We start from the raw sequence: 22,067 nt of genomic DNA on the forward strand, positions 1-22,067 counted from the left end.
TAAAAATGGGACTGTCTCAGCCAAAACAGGATGTATGGTCACTCTAGTTCAACTGATACCTATATATATTGTGGCTAGGGAAACTAAAGTTCAGTGTTTCTTTTTAATCCTGGAAAAATTCGGATGATTATGGGTTTTTTTTATCAGAGACTTTTTGCTTTTCTAACATGGAAAACTAGGATCCCTGTTCATAATATGTTACTGACCCTGCTAAGATCACGACAGAAGCATGGCTGTGAGGTAGCTAGAGTAGGGACCAAGCCACAAAATCCAGATGTGGATCTTTAATTCTTTGCAGTCTGAGGATATTTGGATTTGGAATTTTTGTTTTGGCCCTTTAAGAAATAGAGACCATCCTCAAAATGTGGTTCAGGATCTGGGTTTGGGAGTAATGGACCATCTCTGGTTATACCGTACAGTATATAGGATAGCTGCAGAGGCATTTATTTAATGAATTATAATGCATCATCTGAAGGAAAGGGGGAAAATGAGTATAGTTCCCAATAATAAATAAAAGACAAAACTAAAGCCATTAAAATAAATTACATATTTAATCATACAGATAATGGGATTCTGAGATAATGCAGTATGCCCATTATAATTTTTTATTCATTTTTTATTTAAAGTTTATTAAGATTGATCCAATACAACAAACTTTACAGTTTACTTTGATTCAGTTTAACTTTCTATGAAACATGCCACAACTGGAACAGCTGTGAAGTACAAGGTTTAGGAAGGATCATTTACTTGTGTGTTTATGAAAATAGCCTGAACCAAATCAGAAAAATGTTGATAGTTTAGTGGTGTTCCCTCTTTCATCTGTCTGTGCCAATCTTGCAAGATGCCGAGCACCCCCCATCTCTTGCGGTCAGAACTTCACAGGGGACATTTGGTGCTTTGCAGAACTGGGTTCTTAGGGACATTTTGAACTCTGCTAGCATTGCTCTTTATTTGCCAGCTTCTTTTAAAAACATATGTTGAAAATGAACAGGGCTAGATGGTGGGAGCGAGCGCTGCTGGCACTTCTGTGGTTGTCTAGGAAATAACGCCAAGGCACTATAGCAACAGATGTTCATTTAGTGATGCAATGTGAAGGATGTTGTGTCTTCTGTGAAACAGGTTTAATATCTAATCTATCCAGAAAATGTGAGCTGGAGTTAAAAGCTAATTGGCAGCAAGCCCGGTGCCTTACAGATTCATTATTTAAGAGAACTGTAAGAACTGTGCACAAATTAACTAAACTGTGGAGCAAATGCAGAACAGCTGATAAATTGAACGCTACCGTGTGTTTTGAGATAAAATGGCTCTCCTCTTGGTTTATTGTTTGTATTTTTTCAGTTTTCTTTCAAACATACATAGTGTAACTCTGTTGACTTCATTGGAGTTACCCTTGATATACACCAATGTAAGTGAGAGAGAAATTAGGCTCTTGTAAGTTCTGAAGGTTATGTCCTTTCCTCTCCTCAGGCATGCTGAACACTGTTCTGGGATGCCTGGGGTACTGGTCCTTGGTCTTTAAAAGAAAATGCTTATGAATTAAACAAGCAAATTGATGCCATGCTGCCAACTTAAGCTTCAGTACATTTGCACCACAGTTATTTGTACTAAGGTGTCCAATTGTTCTGTTGTGCCTTGGTAAGAATTTTCTTCATTATTTAAAAGGCTAGAATAACATTTTGCACACAGCGGGTTGATCAGTTTGAACAGAATTATATTAATGGGCTGTACCAATGCTCTTTTCTGTAGTTTGGCACATCAGATCCAGTGAGGATCCCATAGCAAATAACAAGAGGTTTCTGCTTGCTGTGTAGAGTTTCATTAGGGTTAAGTTATAGACAGAATTCCATCCTCTCTTGCCTTGTGAAGCCAGCTGGAGCACTTTCACTAACACCGTGGGGAAATCTCAGGGTTTTTGGTATTGTTTGTTCAGTCAAACAATTGTTTTTGGAGGTTAGAATAAGCAGGGAGCTGGAGCTGGGTATAAATCTCTGGGGTCATTGTTATTTATAGCTTCTTAGTATTTAGGTGTACACTGATGGTCAGCTCCAGTGTTGTTAGTGAGTCAGCCTTAGCAGCAATCCACATCTGGGACACGAGAATAGCAAAGTCACTGATTAAATTGATTTTGAACATAGAGAGACAAAGCCAGTGGTAAAAGTACTTGAGCTGCAGCAGTGGAAAGGAGAGACTAAACATCACCAGAACTAGGCTCGCAGAAACTAGTTTTCAAATGGAGCTCCATGTTTCCACTCTGAACTGTCAGACTGGCACTTTCTTTTAAGGTTTGATCTAAAGCCTGTCAATAGGAGTCTTCCCTTTGATTTCAGGAGGCAGCGGATCTAGTCCTTAATGTGCCTCATTGCCAATATGAGCATCCAAAGGTTGCCTTTAGATGTCCTATTAAAGTGTCTGTTCAAACAGGCCAATTCCTGAGCCTCCAATTGGTCAGAATTTTTTTCCTCTAAAATAACAGAAAAGACAGAAGTTGCTCACTTGACTTCAGTGGGAGCTGCTGGACACTCAGCACTTTTAAAAATGAGGCAACGTATTTAGGTGTCTAAATAAGGATTTAGGAGCTTAACTTTAGGTGTCCATTTTTGAAAAGCTAGGCCTTTGTTTTCACTAATACTAAAACCATTCGCTGACCAAACCAGCTTTTTATTGTTGACCGCCATATAGAAGCAAGGAGATAATTTTTTATCGTAGCTTTACCCAAGACTGGTGAAAATGTCAGTGCTTTCCCTATACCGAGAAAAAGTGCTTGTTGATAAAGGAAGCAATCCAAAAATCACCACTCAGCTGTAATATAGACAAGAACTAGCTAAAATGCTAAAATAATACCCTCTTAGTCCCTCAATTGCTACCACGGCAAGTTCATAGCTTTACGTTGTTGCTAATTTCAGTTTATTTGCAAACTTTGCTTAGGCAAATCCTCAATGAGCATATACCTGCAACTAATTATTTAAATATGAGATAAACATTGCAAGCTGCTTTAGCATACAATGCTGCTTCTCCTGTTATAATGGCATTTCCACAAAATTAAAGCCCTTCATTTCATGGTTGTGTGCTATGATAGTCTCCTTCAATCTTGTTAAACATTTGTGCTGTCACTTTATTGGGTCCATTGTTTATACGGTGGCCTGTCCACCCCTTTTTTATGCTTGAAAAGGCTTTTACGGTACATGGAAAATTAAAGCTGAACCAGTTCCAAATGCAGCCTTTAAAATGCTGCCATAAAGGAGCCTATCTTCATATAGCAGCACTGGCACACTTCAGAATTGTGGTTATTCAGAACAAAATAGTGTTGCAGTATTCTATATCCTCATTTGTACGTAAATTACAGGATAGATATATCCTTATGGAATTTAGCTAATACAAGTGAGAAACATTTCCAGTGACTGAAATAACAGCACAAAAATAGTCTTGCTTGTCCTGCTGGAGGTGTCTTTTTTTAAACTCTGATGTGGTTTCATGGCTGGACTTTAAAATGATCTCCTGCATTACTTTAAGAATTGTTATTTTTGTTTAATTTATATTGAAATATAAGTACTATGAACCATTATGCCTATCTAATGATAATACTGTGTATTTTGTCCTGGTTGCCTGATTCCTGGATGTGTTCTCAATCTCAGAACACCTCAACTGCCAGTTCTACATACCACTGTTAGTTCTCTCTCTTTCTAATATAGAAAGACACATATATTCCTTACAAAAGATAACTGTTCATAAATTTCCCTGAGTAACATTAATTATCTTCAAGAATTTGTATTGAAGGAAACTTTCTTTCTTGAGTGGTGGTGGAACACGCAAAAGATTTCAGGCTAGATTGGGACTTGGATTCATACCTATGCAAGGGAGTAAGAACATGGCTTACACTTCTGCATAGTCTACCCAGACCTTGCATTCTGATGCTGCATTGGCATGGAATAGGCAGAACTTTGGATCCACCCCTCACTGGTCAGGGCAGCTGAGCAAGTGGGAGGGGTGTGTGTGTTGTAATTTCTTGCGGGTGTAGTTCAGCAGCAAATTACACTCCCTTGCCCCTACTGAGCTATGAGGAAGCAAGGAAAGAACTAGAACTTAGATATATCTCCTTCAAAAAATATTCACTCTACTCACACTGGATAGTAACTTACTCTGCAAATAGTCCTTTTAATATCAACATGACTATTTGCTGAATAAGGCACTATGTAACATTGTCTCAGAATTGGGCATACAGTGGTTATTGAGGAAAATAGAGAAATTTGAAAATCCAATTGGATTAGAAATATTCAGGTACTATAAATAATAAATAAGAAGGGAGTTCTGGACTCAGTATTCTTTTATGTTGCTAGTCCTATTGAAACTAAACTCCCATAGTGATAAATTGTATAATGATAAATGTAACAGGAAGTATGCCCATGAACAATCCTGTTGGGAAAGTAATGTGGTGCATATGTTACATTTATTGTTGCAATTTTTAACCTTAAGGAGTGTATTCTCTATGCACCATGGGAGTAAAGAACATGTTTTGCATAAGGGGTGCCAAGGTGTTTCTTGACATGAGCACTTCTGCACAAGCTAGCAGAGGTGTGGTGTTTTTCCTTATAATCAAAATGTTTGGGCTTTCTGGATGGCACAGTACAAGAAGCACTACTTTTATGTGCTAAATTGTGTGTCACAGCAAGTAGAAAAATGATATGATATTAAAAAGAGGAAGAGTTAAATAATCCAGAAGAATTTGAAGTGGGAGATTTATTTATGCTTTATAATTCTGCAGAGGGAATTAGAAGAGCAATTTCTTCTCTCTTATTCATTTTAATTTGTTTGTTGTTTCTTTTTACTTTGAAATTTGTTTCCGTAGTTCCTTTGCCAGGTTATTTCTTCTACTTTTGTAATATTTTCTTTCACTTTTATGTATTTTATTATGTATGCCAAATTGGTGTGAATGGCTATGTAATTTTGTAAATGTTTTCTTTTTTAATAAAATGTTTTTATTTCTTTGATTTGTTGAGGGGTTTTTGAAGGGGGAAAAAGTAAAGCAAGCTAATTTATCTAAAATCTCTCTCTCTCTCTCTCTGTTCCCCTGCTCCATAAACCCCAGATAGCCTGATGACTTCTTATATTGTTCACATTTACAGGATTTTGTTTAAATAGGTTTTGATTACAATAACTTTTCCTTTATTATGATTTTGACTTTGATTATGATTCTGTCAGTAACTTGATATACGCTGATCAACTTTTTTTTTATAAAAGAAATCAATAACACATTTTTTTAAAAGCAATTGCTGGTAGCCTGGTTTAGCCAATGGTTGAAGTGGTGCTTTAAAATTCCTTATAGTAGTCTTCTCTGGTCTGCCAATGGTTGATATTTCTAGCCACAGAACTTTGATGTTATATATTGTCAGTATTATGATTATTATTTTGTGTAGTAGCACCTAATGTTCCCACCCCCACTGTGCTGGGCTTTGTACAAACATGTAACAAAAGGGCAATCTCTACTCTGAGGAGTACACAACATGCACGCAGTTTTGGTCACTTCGTCTTAAAAAAAAAGAATAGAAAAGATTCTGAGGAGGGCAAGAAAAATGATTAGGGGTATGGAACAGCTTCCATAAGAGGAGAGATTAAAATGTCTGGGATGGCTCATCTTAGAAGAGAGACAACTAAGGAGGGGGTATGATAGAGGTCTATACAATCTTGATTGGTGTGGAGAAATTTGTTAAGAAAGTGTTATTTACCCCTTCACATATCACAAGAACTAGGGATCACCTGATGAAATGAATAGGCAGAAGGTTTCAAATAGACAAAAGGAAGTACTTCTTCAGTCAATGCACAGTCAACCTGTGGAACTTGTTGCCAGGGGTGTTGTAAAGTCCAAAATTATAACGGGGTCCAGAAAAGATTTAGATAAGTTCATGGAGGACACATCCATCAATGGCTATTACGTAAGTTCATGGAGGATAGGTCCACCAATGGCTATTAGCCAAGATGGTCAGGGATGCAACCCCATGTCCCTGAACCTCCAAATGCGAAAAGTTGGGACTGGACGATAAGGGATTGATCCTTCAAAATTGCCCTGTTCTGTTCATTCCCTCTGAAGCATCTAGCACCGGCTACTGTCGAAAGGCAGGATATGGGGCTAGATGGACCATTGGTCTGACCCAGGATGTCCGTTCTTATGCTCTGAAGAGCTCACAGGCCAGACCAAAAGACCAGTTTGCAGGGTTGTTTTTTTTTTTCCCCCAAAATGTTACCACTGTCACTGAATTACTTTTCTTGCACAGCCCTGTCTTTGGTGGAGAAGTTACCTCTAAGGACGGTCCTGGGGTACCTAGGGCCAGTGGGGGTGCCTGATAGTGCATGGCTCCAATGATGCACTGACAGTGAGTGTGGCCAGAAATTCCCTGGACACAGAGATGGTGCAGAACTACAAGGCTTCCAGCTTGATGATCCAGGCCTTCCACTCATTCCTTATGGTCACTGCAGATCCAGGAGGTTCCACGGGGCGTGGACCTAATAGCTAATTCCTCTGCTGGGAGGGTCAAAACCAACCAGCTTTTCTCCCACATAAAGCTTTGTAAGGGAAACCTAGTGGAGATTTTTCTCTCCCTCACCCTCCCATGAGTTTTACTGTAAAACATCCCCTGGACCCATCGGGCCTAGAGGTCTGCTTGAGCCTAATTTGGGGGCCCAAACGAGAATGGCACAACCGACCTGACCCAAGTCTGGGAGAGCTGAGTGTTTTTCCGACCCAATCCTTCCTCCCCAAACTGAGTCAATGACCACAATGCCTCTTACCCATGTGCTCAGCTCTCCTCTTGCCTGTGGGGTCAGCGTGGCAGTGACTGTGTGCCATGGTCTTGCTGTCCACCACCCCTTGCTGTGCTGTGTGTCCTGTGGAGTGAAAGATGCCGCAGCTCCTCTGCACACTCTGCAGCACGCACAGCGCAGCGAGGTGGCCAGCAAGAGCAGGGCATAGAGCTGCTGCCATACTGACCCCACAGGCAGGAGACCCGACCCCAGCCTGAGAGGATCTGGTTGTTTTTCCACATGACCCAGACCCAACACTTGTAGTCAGGTGCCGTTGGATTCAGGTCAGGTTGCAGGGTTCTCATCTAGCATCTGAGCAGCTCACAGTTTTTAATCTGTTTATCCCTATCATACCCTTGTGAGGGAGGGAAGTATTATCCTCTCCCCTTTAGTGATGGGGAACTTAGCCGCATGGAGGCTAAGTGACTTATTCAAGTCACACAAGGAGGTCTGTGGTGGAGCAGGGAATTTAACCTCGATCTCCCAACTCCGAGCACTGGATCCACTGTCCTTTACTCCTGTGGGAACATTGGCATAAGTAAAGCAAACAGGCTTCGTCTCTGTATGAAGTTGTAGCTCGTACTAAAAGAATTCTTACTGTTTGCATTCTTGTAAGTGTGACAGTATTAGGTCTCATCTTAGATACCATATGTGCATGAGAATATCCTATCCTGTTGCCTGGCTCAGTATTGCCAACCCCAAACCTTCAAAATCATGAGATTGGCTTAAAAAATCATGATTTTAAAAAAATTATAAATTTGCGATTTTTTTTACTTGCCTTCTGGGTTTTGAGCCTTTAGAATTTGTTTTTTCAAATGTTTCTCTGCAGCCACGAAGGCTAGAAACTTATAGTTTTCTTTAAATGGAAGCTGAGATTCTCACAAAATCGCAGAACTCCAGCAGCTGGAACACCAAATATCGCAAGACTGGTGATAAATTCCTAAGAGTTGGCAACACTGCAGACCAAGAAAAGCCATGTGATGAAGAGGCACTTTTCATCCCTAGCATTTGCTTTGTTTGATATCAAAGGCCAATAACTGGAGCTTTTGTTCATACCCCTTTTCCTGTGGTATCCATATAATTAAACAGTTAACACAGTTCAGAAATAATGTTATAATTATTGTAATTAAATAGAGTTTCTTTCACAAGCTAAGAGCATACTGAGTTGATGTTTCTCTGATGTTAGAAATACCCTTCCTCCTCGCTTGCATATTTTTACATGATCAGTCTGGATCAGTGCATCTAGATCAAGGGGCAAAATTTTCAAAAGAACTTGTCTGACTTTGATGCCTAAGTGATATTTTCAAAAGAGACTTAGTCCCAGATGTTTAAGGTTGCTCTGCTCAATGTTGCAATGTCTAAGTCCCATTTTCAAAATAAAAGTCTCATGAAATGTAGGCTCCTTGAGTTTGAAAATTCTACTCCATGTCTGTCCTGACTTCATCCTCTCTTGTGCCTTGCTGACCAAGTATGTCCATTTAAACAGACCTCTCCATCCGATGAGGCAAGCAAAAAGCAGCTTTTGATGCCCCATCGCCTTTCAGTGGACCATTATGACCAGCCATTTCAAAGACAACGAGCAGTGAGTGCAGTCAGTATCATTACCAGTGCCATGGAAGGTAAGACATTCCTTACTGATTCCTTAATTCAAACCCAAGTATATGTTGATAGCAAAGATCATACTGTCATAAATTTCAATATCTGTTACTACAAAAAAAGTTGCCATGCTAGGGGTTAGTGTGATCATTATGCCACAAATATAATGGAGGGAGCAGCACTGAGGAGCCTAAGAAGGTGTGCTACCCTGAAAGCAGACTGTGAGAGGCACAAGTTAGTTCCTGCTTCCTCCTTGCTTCAGGGGGAAGTAAACTGCAGGAGCCCTACTGACCGAAATTACTGCCTACTCTGCCCCAGTTCTGCAGCATGGACCAGTGCATGGACGAGGTGGAGTCAAGATTCTGCCCATTCCCCTCTTACCTGCATGGGAGGTGGAAGGGTATCCTACTGGCAGCTGCTCTCCCCTCCTCCAGGCAAGCTCCAATGATATGAGCAGCCCATACAGGAGTGTAAATCAGGTTCCTACATCCAGCACTCCAAATTGCATCAAATTTAAGTATATACAGGTAAAAGAGTAAATGATATACACTCTTTTTGTAAATAACAATCAAGATGAGATATTCAAAAATATTCTCATTGCCAGTCAAGTGAACTGCATTGCAGGTGCAGCTTGCATGAAATGTGTTTCCAAAAAACAAAACGGTTTTCCATCTTGTCTAGAATTTTTCCTAAAAGCAAAAATGGTTTTCTGAAAAGAGCACAGTAGGTGAAAATGGTAAATTTCCATCTGCATCAAGTTCATGACTTAGGATCATCCCAACCACTAAAATGTTAGTTCAGTGGCAGAGATAGCAAAATCCCCACCGCAAGATTTGGATCAAATTTATGATTATTTTCAAAATACACCTGTACCCCGATATAACACGAATTTGGATATAATGCGGTAAAGCAGTGCTCCGGGGGGGTGGGGCTGTGCACTCTGGTGGATCAAAGCAAGTTCGATATAACGCGGTTTCACCTATAACACGGTAAGATTTTTTGGCTCCCAAGGACAGCGTTATATCGAGGTAGAAGTGTATTAGTATTTGTCCACAAATGTTTACAAGACAAAAGTACTATTTTCTCCAACTCTAAATGGGAGACGCATGTAGTATATAAATAAAGTGAAAATTGCTGTTGTTTATTTAAGGTGTCCTTATTATTTGTTTTTATTTAAGGATCTTTAAAAGGTTCCAGAACAATATTAGTGTATCAGATCACATATACAATCAACTTGTTTCTGATTGCATCCTTAGTCATTAATCACTTGGGGGATGGGGGATTTTTTATTTCGTCCCTCCTTCAAAATTTTACATCTGGCAACAACTGTTATGCTTGAAAATGATGGTCATAACTGAGAGATTTCCAAATATTTCTTATGAACAAATGGTAACAGGCACTACTGTATGGAACAGTACATGTAATCCACCCTACAGTCGCCAATCTCCTGCAAATAGACCCAATTGCTGGGTACCACTTGCTTCCAAGCCACCTGTGTCTGGATAGAATCTAGGCACAAATTTCTTGCTCTTGTTAAGGATTTTTCAATTGTGCGGTTTAATTGGGTCTTTGTTCTTGGGACATTGGGTTCCGCTTTCAATTTATAAATATGGATTATATTTCTGTCCTGTTTGTATACACATCCAGATCATAAAATGGACAAACATTTATACATCAAATTAAATAAATAAATGTGGCCTCTAAAACTAAGCACACATCAGCTGTCATGCACAAAAGCAGCATTTGTGCATAAAAACTAGTATTTGCATGCCCAAAACGGGTAATTAGAGGCGGGATTACCCAGTCTGTATGCACAAATATGAGTTTGCACTTTCAAATTTGGATTTTGCTCACACAAAAACTTATACACATGTTTTCAAGCCTGTTTTTAGTTGCCATTTTTGATACTATTGTGCTATATAAACTTGGTATATCTCACCTCAGTCAATGCCAAATCTGCTTAATCTGGGCCGTTGGCACGCATCCCACATGAGAAGGCATCAGTTTTCAGACTAATCCACTTTAAAATAGATTATAATTATGTTTCATGAATACTGCAAGCTTTGTACGTCTCACTTGGTACTCAGTGAGGAGGCCATCGATGATTGTGGCCCTGAAATGGTAATAGACTCCCTATTGAAGCCTCATTGAAGTCACTTGTGGGTACACCTACAAGGATCCAGCTGCAGGATTGGTACCTAGTCACAGTTTGGGTTCTGTTGTGTATTGCATACACCCCAAAGTTAGGGAGAGCTTGGATCCAGTATTTTGTTTATAAACACAGGGACATTTTTGGAAATTCAGATCCAGTTCTGAGTCTGGTTTTCAAACTACCCCCCCCCAATCAGAATATTTATTAGGTGACTTGGTGAGAGTGCTGATAAAGATAAGTGATTGTCAAGTAAACAAACTTTCTACAACAGCCATTTGTGTAATATTTATTGTGGAAAAGCTTTTTTCTGGGCTTCAGATTCATGATTCTATCTGAATAAAATCTATTTCAATAGAATCTCATCATATTTTTTTTCAGAACAGCTCCTTCATCATTTCATAGTGTAGAAATGAAAACTCTTTCCTGGAAACATAGAAAGACAATGGAAAAGAATTAAATTTCTGGTCTACAAATCATAAACAATGACAATGAATAGCCGTCCCCTCTCCCCACCACTTCTTCAGTTCAACAGCATTTCAGTGCATCATGGCTACAGTTTCATAGTCACTGATACATTGTTATTAACAGAAATGCTTTTTCAAAACACATCCCCCCACAAACTGATGCACCGACAAGTCTTGGGATACGTATCAAAGAGATCTGCATTCAGAAAGAGTTTGTGCTATACAGCTGTGTTACAAATCTTTTTTGCAGGCAACTTTGATGTGTAGGCCAATGAGTCCTAGCTGATATAGCACAGAGGGACTCACCATGTGTAATTTAACAGATATTTAGAGTTCCCGAAGTTTTGTTGCTAAACAAAATCTAAATGTTTGTAGGCTGAGCTGGCCAGGCTGGAGCAGAGGCCATGACAGATAATTTGGTAGGCGTGGGAGCCTGAACTAAGTATATCACTGCAGTACTTGTCATGGAGAAGGGAGGTCAGTGGGCTTATCTGCACTTGCTCCTCTTTCCATGGCAGCCAGCACCTATTCATATGCCCTGGCACCACCAGCAGCAGGTGTCCTGTAGAAGTGGCCTTTTAAACCCCCCAGAGCCTATCCAGGGGAATACAAACTTCCTGCGGCTAAAGGCCAGTTACTGTGGGCTAAGGTTTTTCCCAGGTGAAAGGTACAGGCCACAGGCAGGAGAGAGGAGCGGACAATGAGCCCAGATAACTCGAGTAATAATTTGAGTGTTGCCCCTAACTCAAGTACCATCCACATAGAAAAAATATTAAACTGAGTGTCGTGGTGCTTTAACCCCAGTTAGCCTATACTCCCGGAGGGACCAGCCATAGCTGGAGTCAGCACAACTCATCAGCTGCTAACACGATCACTCTGTGCAGCAAAGGGCCATTGACTCAACATCAAAAATCCACTAGCTGAAGATCTGGTCCAATGAGTTAAATAGTTTGGCACAAAAAAAACCCCATCTTCCTCTCTCTCAGTTGCACATGTTTCATTCCGTTTACTCTTATGATCTCATCACCTCACTAGTTCTCCACTGAGTCCTACAAGCTAGAAAGGACCTGAATTTCTAATTTAAAAAAATAAACAGGAACAAAACCACAAACAAAACCAATGTTCAGTGTGTTCTTTATACACCAGAAGGAAGCAAAAAAAAAAAAAAAGGGCATGGGTCCAATTTTATTTTTCCCTTTGCAGTTCACTCTTAACAAAGGTTGTCATATCTGCCATGGGTTTCAGAAATTAATGTAGGTAAGAAATAGTCATACAGCTGACATGGTGTTTATCATATTAAGCTATGGTGCCAAAATCAATAAATCTGTAAGAAGCTAGATCAGTTAGAAAAAGTTACATTAAATTAATTAGCTGGTATGCTCTAATGTTTGATACCTAGCTATAGGCATCTATAGGCATCCACTATTGCTTTTAAATTGTTTTGACAAATGAGGATCACTCTTCTTGGGATATAGTAAATAGTAAGTACTATCTGTATTTTTGTTTTATTAGAACAGGAGTGCTAGCAACAGGCCTGGAAAATTTCTGTATCTGAACTTTTAGTAAAATTGGTTGGGATGTTTGAATACCAGGAAAGTTTTTTAAAAATCCCATCCCCGTTTAAAGATGATCCTTGTGTCTATTTTTAAGTGTTCTGGTGCTGAAGAGACTGAAGTAGAAAGTTAAAATTTTCCAGGGAGATAGTCCTCTTTGAGGAAAAGTGTCTTTGCGTATTCCAGGCAAAATTGGTTTGATTTGACTGAGTAGTAAGTTTTATGATAGCCCCATTAACAACAGTCTGCCAATTTTACAAATAGACCCAAATGGATAACTGATATTTTTGACGTGGAGGCCAAATTGAAAAATCAGGGAGAAAAAATTGTTTCAGGTAGAAACAAAATGGAAATGTTTGTAATTGTTCAGCAAAATTGAAAAGTTTAAAAAAAATTAAAGTCAAATAAAATGTTTTGTTTCAATATTGAGGTTTTTAAAACATTTTAATTTTTTTTCAATAAAATTGAAGTAAATTTTGAAATGAAACATCTTTCTGAAACAAAAAGTTTAAATGTTTCATTTCACAAAATGCCAAAACAAACCAATTCAACATTTCTGGGTTGTTGTTTTTTCTGATTGAAATAATTTGCCAAAATGGACCTGAATTCACAAATCATTTTGGTGGACCCAAATCTGCCTTTTTCAGCGAATAAATGATTTGCATAAAAATTTCACTCAGCTCTAGTTACAAAAGCCTGTAGACTTCAGTGCACATGCGTACATAACTAATGCAGTTTGTGTACTAATTGCTCAATTCAGTTCCTTTTGAAATCAATGGGAATTTTTCCTTTGGCTTCATTGGATGTTAGACTGGGTCCTGAGCATTTTAAAATATAGTCCACATTTGCACATTGAGATCAATTGTGTCTAACTTTAGCACATGAGTAGTTCTAAAAGGCTAACTTCAAGTGTGTCGTTTTTATTGTGCAAAGGAGGTGGAACTTGAATGGGGTGCTTTTACAATCAGTTCTTGATTCAGCAAGGGACTTAAGTGCATCTTTAACTTTAACTACTTGATTAGTGGGACTGCTTCAGCAAGTGATTTAAGCATATACCCTAACCCGCGCTCAAGTCCCTTGCTGAATCAGGGCCAGCATGAGAAAGGTCTCCATTGCAGTTCCACCCAATTCCTTGCACAGTAAAAATGGCCATCGACTGATACAAGACTCTGTAGGAGCTTGTGCATATGAAACCTTTATTCCATCAGCACAGGCATTGTTTTACATAACTGAAAATGGTATGTGACTGAAAGGGAATGTAGGGTAATATGCCACAGCCTCCTCACCTTTGAGACAGCGCTCTTCGTTCCAGACACAGGAAGGGCCTATGCACAAAGTATACAATCTGGCCTGCGGGATGCAGACAGAAAACTCAAACTCATGGGTAAAGTCCTGGCCCCATTAAAGACCCAGTAACTTCAGTGATTCCATCCTATATTTTTAAAAGTTTGCTAGTAGAATCCTAATATGTGATACTGTAGTTTTGATGCTCAGTGAAGGGAAGAGCATAGAGGCCACTGGCTGTTTATAAACAGATTGTAATTGGTTGACTGAAGTTGTTCTGTTATCAGTTATAGTTCTAATTATATAGACCAAAACCTTTAACCAGCATTCCATGTCCATAAAGGAACCAGAAAAGAGGAACATTAAATAATTCTGTTAATAATAATCATTAAGCAGATAACTGGCTTCTTTTATTTGTTTCACTGAAAAGAAATGAAATTATGCAAATTAAATGCAATTATCTATGCAAATTATCCTTGTGAGGCCATGTTAATTATTTCCTGTTCAGTTAAAATGGATGAAATATGATGAAAATCAGAGAAAACAGGTAATGTTTTCAAAAGCAGCTAAGTGACTTAGGAGCCTAAGCACTATTTTCAAAAATGACTTAGGCACCTATGTTCTATTGACTTTTAATGAGACTTAGCCCAGGTCTACACTACCAACTTATGTCGGTATAACTATGTTGCTCAGGGGTGTGGAAAATCCATTGCTACACTGCAAAGTTGGCCATTGCTACACTGCAAAATAATGTTGACCTAACATATGTCGGCATACAGCCAATGCAGTTACTAAATCACTAAACCTGGGTCCTTGTGTTGGCGGTGCTCATACTCACCAGGAGTGCTTGTATCGATTATATTGTCAGTGTGGGGCATTATGGGATTGCTCCTGAAAGTTAGTAATAGTCGATGTAAGCAACACAGTGTCTACACTGACATCGTATCAACCTAATTACATCCACCATGACTCTACGCCACTCAGTGGTGTTACTAAATTGATGTAGAAAGGTACTTATATCAGCAGTAGCCAAATTTATGTAATGACACTTTCACAGCTAGGTCAATGTAAGGCAGTTTATGTCGACCTAACTGTATAATGTAGACCAGGTCGTAATTATATTGACCTAACCTACAGTGTAGACAGTGCTAGGGTTTGCTGTCTATTGTGGAGGACCTACACCAACAGGAGAAGCTCTCCCATCAGCCTACGTAGCATCTTCACTAAGCACTACAGCAGGACAGCTGCACTGCTGTAAGTATAGACAAGCTCTCAAGCTCCTAAGTGCCTAAGTCACTTCTGATAATATGATTTGGGCAATTTTAAAAATGTTTCCTTATATTTCAGTTCTGTGAGATAAATTTAAATTAGCCAGATACAGTGTTCTCTTTCCCCCACAGTCTAGGCTATCACTGCGAAATGGGAAGTAAATCTGACCTTTCATATTAAATTAGATTTGTGTTACTTTTGTAATTTTAGTGTTTCCTACTGTTACTCTTGAGACGTTATAGTGGGGTCAGCCTTTGGCATGTGGCCCATCAGGGTAATCTGCTGGCTGGACGCGAGACGTATTATTTACGTTGAGTATCAGAGGGGTAGCCGTGTTAGTCTGAATCTGTAAAAAGCAACAGAGGGTCTCTTGCATCTGAAGAAGTGAGGTTCTTACCCACGAAAGTTTATGCTCCCAATACTTCTGTTAATCTCAAAGGTGCCACAGGACCCTCTGTTGCTATTATTTACGTTGACCGTCCGCAGGCACAGCCCCCTCCCCCTCCCCCCGCAGCTCCCAGTGGCTGCAGTTCGCCATTCCCGGCCAATGGGAGCTGCGGGAAGCGGCAGGTTGCAGGGAAGTGCGTTATAGGCTTTGAGGATTACGTCAACACTGTGCTCAGTCCTGTGCAATGTGCAAAAAATAAAGACAATCCATGTCCTCAAAGAGTTTATATTTTACCAGGTTGTTGGGATAGGACTATTTGTCTATTAAAAAGCAGATTAATTATAGAATCATCGACTTTAAGGTCAGAAGGGACCATTATGATAATCTAATCTGACCTCCTGCACAGCGCAGGCCACAGAATCTCAGCCACCCATTCCTGTATCAAACCCCTAACCTATGTCTGAGCTATTGAAGTCCTCCAATCATGATTTAAAGACTTCAAGGTGCAGAGAATCCTCCAGCAAGTGATCTGTGCCCCACGCTGCAGAGGAAGGCGAAAAACCCCCAGGGCCTCTGCCAATCTGCCCCGGAGGAAAATTCCTTTTCAACCCCAAATATGGCAATCAGCTAAACCCTGAGCATGTGGGCAAGACTCACCAGCCAGACACTCAGGAAAGAATTCTCTGTAGTAACTCAGATCCCACCCCATCTAACATCCCATCACAGGCCATTGGGCATATTTACCGCTAATATTCAAAGATCAATTAATTGCCAAAATTTGGCTATCCCTGTAGGAATGTGTTGCTCCCTAATCACAAGCCTTGAAGAACGGCAAACTGTTCCCTTGGCAATGAGGCAGGAGTGACCTTGTTCTAGTGCCTATGTTTGGGAAACTTATTTGGCTGATTTGATTGTTTCCTCACAGCTGGCATTCACGCGCTCAAGAGATGGGTTTGTTATCTTATGTGCATGTACACTGCCTGGCCTTTCTATGCGCATGAATGTAACCACTAAGAAGTGTTGTAAACAAAGCAAGGAGAGAAATAAAAACCCCAGGAAAAGTTTTCCTGGGAGGCTTTTTGCAAGAGGCTTGTAAAGCTCTCTGGCTACCAACAAACCTGGCGTTCTGTTTCCTGCGTCGTCACCACATCTCCCATCATACCATCCCCCTCCATAAACTTATCAAGCTTAGTCTTGAAGCCAGACATGTCTTTTGCCCCCACTGCTCCCCTTGGAAGGCTGTTCCAGAACTTCATTCCTCTTGGTCATTCTTGGTCATTTAGATGGATGCTGGTGGGTTTTCTTCTGTGCTTTGATTCGTTTAAAGTATTCTCTTGTCAATAATTCAGTGTTATTTGACTATTACGTCACATTCTGCTTCTCACTTAGAGCTTGAGGAATCACAACAGCGATGTCCTCCATGCTGGAATCATTTTGCCGTTAAATTTCTCATTTGGGATTGCTCTCCATTGTGGTTGTTTATCAAGAAACATGTGAAGTTTGTGGTAATGGATCCATTTACTGACCTCACGATCACCCTTTGCATTGTGATGAATACTCTCTTCATGGCATTGGAGCATTACAAGATGACAAAGGAGTTTGATAACATGCTTTACATAGGCAATCTGGTAAGTGACTTTGAACCCAAAATTATATCTGGAGAGTTTATTTCTGCTCTTTCAAGTTCTGAAGGCTGAAAACTACAGGTGCTAGAGGTCTTAGGAAGAACCCATTTGGTGTGCTGTCAGCACAACCTTGTACATGTCATGCCAAGCAAGGGTAGCTTGTTTTATTTGGTGGCCCTCCTGGCATTTGAAGAGAAATAAAAAAAGGATATGTATCTACTGTCACTAAGCAAGCATACTCTGCTGCTCATTAGTGGACAGTAAAGCGTCATTTCACCGCTGAGACCAACAGATTTCCAGTGGGTAACTATTCTAGGAAGTGAAGGAAGAAGGATCTTAAAAAGTTTTTAAAAATCAATAATAAGGATGTATAGGAACATTAGTGATTTTTTTAAGTTAAAGAATCCTATGGAAAAAATAAGCTAGTGCCCCAGTGGGGAAGTAGCCTTGAGTTATCACTTTTATAGTTATACTACAGCCAAGATTTTCAAGTGTCTAACAGAGTGATAAAGTTTAAGGCCAGACAGGACCACCAAATCATCTAGTCCAATCTCCTGTATGTCATAGGGCACCAAGACCCCTAGCACCTACACACTAAACACAACAGGTTTTCTCAGTTTTGGGCTTCCCAGCTTGAGACATCTACAGCGCTCTGATTTAAGATCATGCTGAACACCCACCTTCTGGAAATCAAGCTCTTTTAAGGGCTCTCAAGTTTGGCACTCAGAAATTGAGGCACTCAGAATCACTAAACCTTTGAAACTATTAGCCATATTCTAGAGAAAATACAGGCAGTATATTCTCCTACAGATTATCATCCAGAAAGAAGCACATACTGGGTTTAAGGTTATTTTCATTTTTGTAAAAAAAATGGTACTAATCAATTATTGAAATACTTGAGAAAGTATATATGTGTCCATTCACACTGTTGCACCAACATGGACTCCTGGAGCTGACAGGTACAAATAGGCAGCAGCAACTGTTAGGCTTCTCAGAGTAGTCCTTTTCTCTTGGAATCTGCTGACCACCCGATACAGAATTTTCCCTCACTACTTCTCTCCATTCTGAAAACTGCACCAATTGACTTCCTCCAGCAGTGTCAACTACTCTCCTAGGCAGATGGACCAATCACCAGGCCTTAAGCTTTTCAGTCTTGAGAGATTTCCCTTTGTAGCTATGGTCAGTGAGGGGCTTCTGTATTGCTCCAAGGCCTATGTTATTGCTCTTCCTGGATAGCACCAGCTATAAAAGGAGCTAAATAGCCCTCTAATTGGGCTGCATTGGCTCCCCTTAACAGCAGACCCATATTCAGGAATTTTGATGCCTCATCTTATTCCCCACATGGACAAAATGGAGCAGTTCATGGGGCTTCTCAGCATGTGATCAGGTGGCAATTCTGCAGCTGCCCACTCTGACACCCCAGAGCAAAGATGCTCATGCTCCCTGCTCTGCACTTGGCCTATCATCTTTTCCCCTTGCCCAGTCTACAGGTAACTTTAGATTCCAGCAGCACCTGTGTGACTCCCCCACAATTCTGCCTGGCAGAGTTTGGATGACCTATGTGCAGCCACTCTTAGTAGAGGAGAAAACAGAGACAAGAAACAAAAGAAGTTGAAAAGCCGTTGACCTTATCTTGCTCCAAGTCTCTCAGTACTGCTGTGCTGGAGCCAATTCTCCTGTTTGTGGTAATGATGAAAAAATAAAACCAAGCAGGCATTCTTCTTGCAATGCTATTTGCAATGGGCTTCAGTGAAAGGACAGTTCTTCAGATGAAATATCAGTGGCTCAAGACCATCGTTGGCCCTTCCTCCTCAGTTTTATTAAACCCAAACTTAAATGGGTAATTCTGTCTCACCAAGGTTTTCAATATCTCAACATTTGGTTTTGTTTCGATTTGGGATGAAAACCCAAAATTTCAAAATTCTCCACAAAAGGGAATGGAGCCTCAGCTCCAGGCTGGCTGGCTGGCTGGAGCTGTGAATATTGGAAGCTCTGGGGTTCCCAGCTTTGAGGCAGTTCACTTGGTGAGCTGCCCTGAAGCCATGGACCCTGGAAGCAGAGGCAATCTGCATAGTGACTCATAGACTCATAGACTCATAGACTTTAAGGTCAGAAGGGACCATTATGATCATCTGGTCTGACCCCCTGCATGCTGCAGGCCACAAAACCGTCCCTACCCCTTCCCTGGACTCTGCTGTTGAAGTCCCCAATCCTGTTTTAGGTGGCTTCAATCGGCAGAAACCCTCCTGCTAGAGATCCCTGCCCCATGCTGCGGAGGAAGGCGAAAAACCTCCAGAGGCTCAGCCAATCTGCCCTGGAGGAAAATTCCTTCCCGACCCCAAATATGGCGATCAGTAAGACCCCGAGCATATAGGCAAGAGCCTCCAGCCTGACCCCTGTCAGCCATTGTACAATTTACCTACCATTGCTTGGTTTTCCTCGACTACTATGTTTTACCATTAAACCATTCCCTCCATAAATTTATCTAACTTAATCTTAAAACCAGACAGGTCCGTCGCCCCCACCGTTTCCCTCGGAAGGCCGTTCCAATATTTCACCCCTCTGACGGTCAGAAACCTTCGTCTAATTTCAAGCCTGAACTTCCCCACGGCCAGTTTATATCCATTCGTTCTCGTATCCACATTAGTACTTAGCTGGAATAATTCTTCTCCCTCCCTCGTATTAATCCCTCTAATATATTTAAAGATAGCAATCATATCCCCCCTCAGCCTTCGCTTTGTCAGACTAAACAACCCAAGCTCCTCTAGTCTCTTTTCATACGACAGGTTTTCCATTCCTCTGATCATCCTAGTGGCCCTTCTCTGCACCCGTTCCAGTTTGAGTTCATATTTTTTAAACATGGGAGACCAGAACTGCACACAGTACTCCAAATGAGGTCTCACCAGCGCCTTGTACAACGGAAGCAGGACCTCCTTATCCCTACTAGATATACCTCGCCTAATGCATCCCAAGACAGCATTGGCTTTTTTCACCGCCACGTCGCATTGTCGACTCATAGTCATCCTGCGGTCTACGAGGACCCCTAGGTCCTTCTCCTCTTCCGTTACTTCTAACCAATGCGTCCCCATCTTGTAACTAAAATTTTTGTTAGTCATCCCCAAATGCATCACCTTACACTTTTTACTATTAAATTTCATCCTATTTCTGATACTCCAATTCACAAGCTCATTCAAGTCTCCCTGCAGGATATCCCTATCCTCCTCCGAATTTACAACGCCTCCCACCTTCGTATCATCCGCAAACTTTATCAGCCCACTCCTGCAATCGGTTCCGAGGTCAGTTATAAATAGATTAAATAAAATGGGTCCCAAAACCGAACCTTGAGGCACTCCACTAGTAACCTCCCTCCAACCTGACAGTTCACCCTTTAATACGACCCGCTGCATTCTCCCCATTAACCAATTCCTTATCCACCTCTGGATTTTCATATCGATCCCCATGTTTTTCAGTTTAACCAATAATTCCTCATGGGGTACAGTATCAAACGCTTTACTGAAATCTAGGTATATTAGGTCCACCGCATTTCCCTTATCTAATAAATCCGTTACTTTCTCAAAGAAGGAGATCAGATTCGTTTGGCACGATCTGCCCTTCGTAAAACCATGTTGTAATTTATCGCAATTGCCACTAACCTCCAGGTCCTCAACTAGTTTCTCTTTCAGAATTTTCTCTAACACCTTGCACACTACGGATGTTAAACTAACAGGCCTGTAGTTACCCGGATCACTTTTTTTCCCTTTCTTGAAAATAGGAACCACATTAGCTATTCTCCAGTCTAACGGAGAATGGGGTGCCCCAGAGCCATGGAGCCTGGAAGCCCTAGAGCCCCGATGCCCTAAAGCCCTGGACTGGCAGTCCAACAGCTGGGATGCTGAGGAGCCAGGCGGGTGAGCTGGCAGGAAACCTGGCAGGTTTTTGGTGGAAGGTCTGTAGGAGCCCTGCCTGAGTTCTGTTGGAACATCGCTGAGATCAAACAGTCTCTTCACAATGTTTCGATTTTGGCAAATCAGCAAATTCTGATAAAACAATGTTTCAACAGAATTTTTCCAACTGGCTCTAGTTACTAGCATGACTTTATGAAGAATCTCCGTCTGTCTCAAGTCTCCTCACTGCAAGTTCCTAAAGGATCAAAATCAGTATTCTCTTCTTCCTAGCCAAACTCAAAAATGCTAGTAGTTCTCCACTGCTTTCTGATAGAGTTTTCCCTATAGCTATCCCTCGTCAGCAGATAGGGTAGTATTAAATGTGGGGAAATCATAGGATATAAAAGACCATTTGCTTTTTTTCTCTAAAGAAATCATGAAAGAAACAATAGAAAGAAAAGGAAACAAGTGTCCTTATCCTCTGAGAATAAGAAGGGAGAGTGCAACTCTTCATCTGGCACTTGTGAGAATCAGTCATTGAAGAGCTTCAGTTCTGATGATATTATTTGCATCATAAAATTATGCAACAAAGCTCTGGTTCTCTGACTCCCCAGGTTCATCATCTAAAGAAGATAATGTTTTTACCTGATATCAAGAAAAATAGCAGAATTATACTCACATCTCTGCATGCTTCATCTGACCAGGCTACCTGCAGTGATGCCAGTTCTTCAACACCAGACAGCAATATTTTCTATATTTTTCAACCTTCCAAAGAAAGCAAGAGGTTATTGATCTAAATTAGATTGGTTAGCAACATCATTAATACGTATACCATAATCGTATACCATAACCAATACTAGTTTATGGCTCCACTCCTGAAGACAATGTCCAAGTAATCCCCTATCTGGATGATTAGTTAGTGAAAGCAGTTTTTTGTACAATCACAGCTAGCACTGAACAAGGTTCCAGTGATTTTGTGATACATTTGTGTTTGGAATTCATAACTAATACACAGAAGAGTCACTTCTGCCTTTACAGATTCTGATTCCCTCAGAAGCTC

The 22,067-nt window shown here is 40.6% G+C and overlaps 1 protein-coding gene across 8 annotated transcripts in view; it reads left to right on the top strand.

Annotated features, from left to right (window-relative positions):
• LOC117872006 (sodium channel protein type 5 subunit alpha-like) overlaps positions 1–22,067 on the top strand; it is a 336,265-nt gene that overhangs the window by 155,054 nt on the left and 159,144 nt on the right. For all 8 annotated transcript variants that reach the window (XM_034759944.1, XM_034759938.1, XM_034759936.1 and 5 more), the window contains 2 exons: positions 8,279–8,411; positions 16,888–17,126. In XM_034759944.1, coding sequence (XP_034615835.1) covers positions 8,279–8,411; positions 16,888–17,126 — 372 coding nt within the window. The remainder of the gene's footprint in view (positions 1–8,278; positions 8,412–16,887; positions 17,127–22,067) is intronic.

Source organism: Trachemys scripta, chromosome 2 (genome assembly GCF_013100865.1).
Source record: "Trachemys scripta elegans isolate TJP31775 chromosome 2, CAS_Tse_1.0, whole genome shotgun sequence".
Lineage (NCBI taxonomy): Eukaryota > Metazoa > Chordata > Testudines > Emydidae > Trachemys > Trachemys scripta.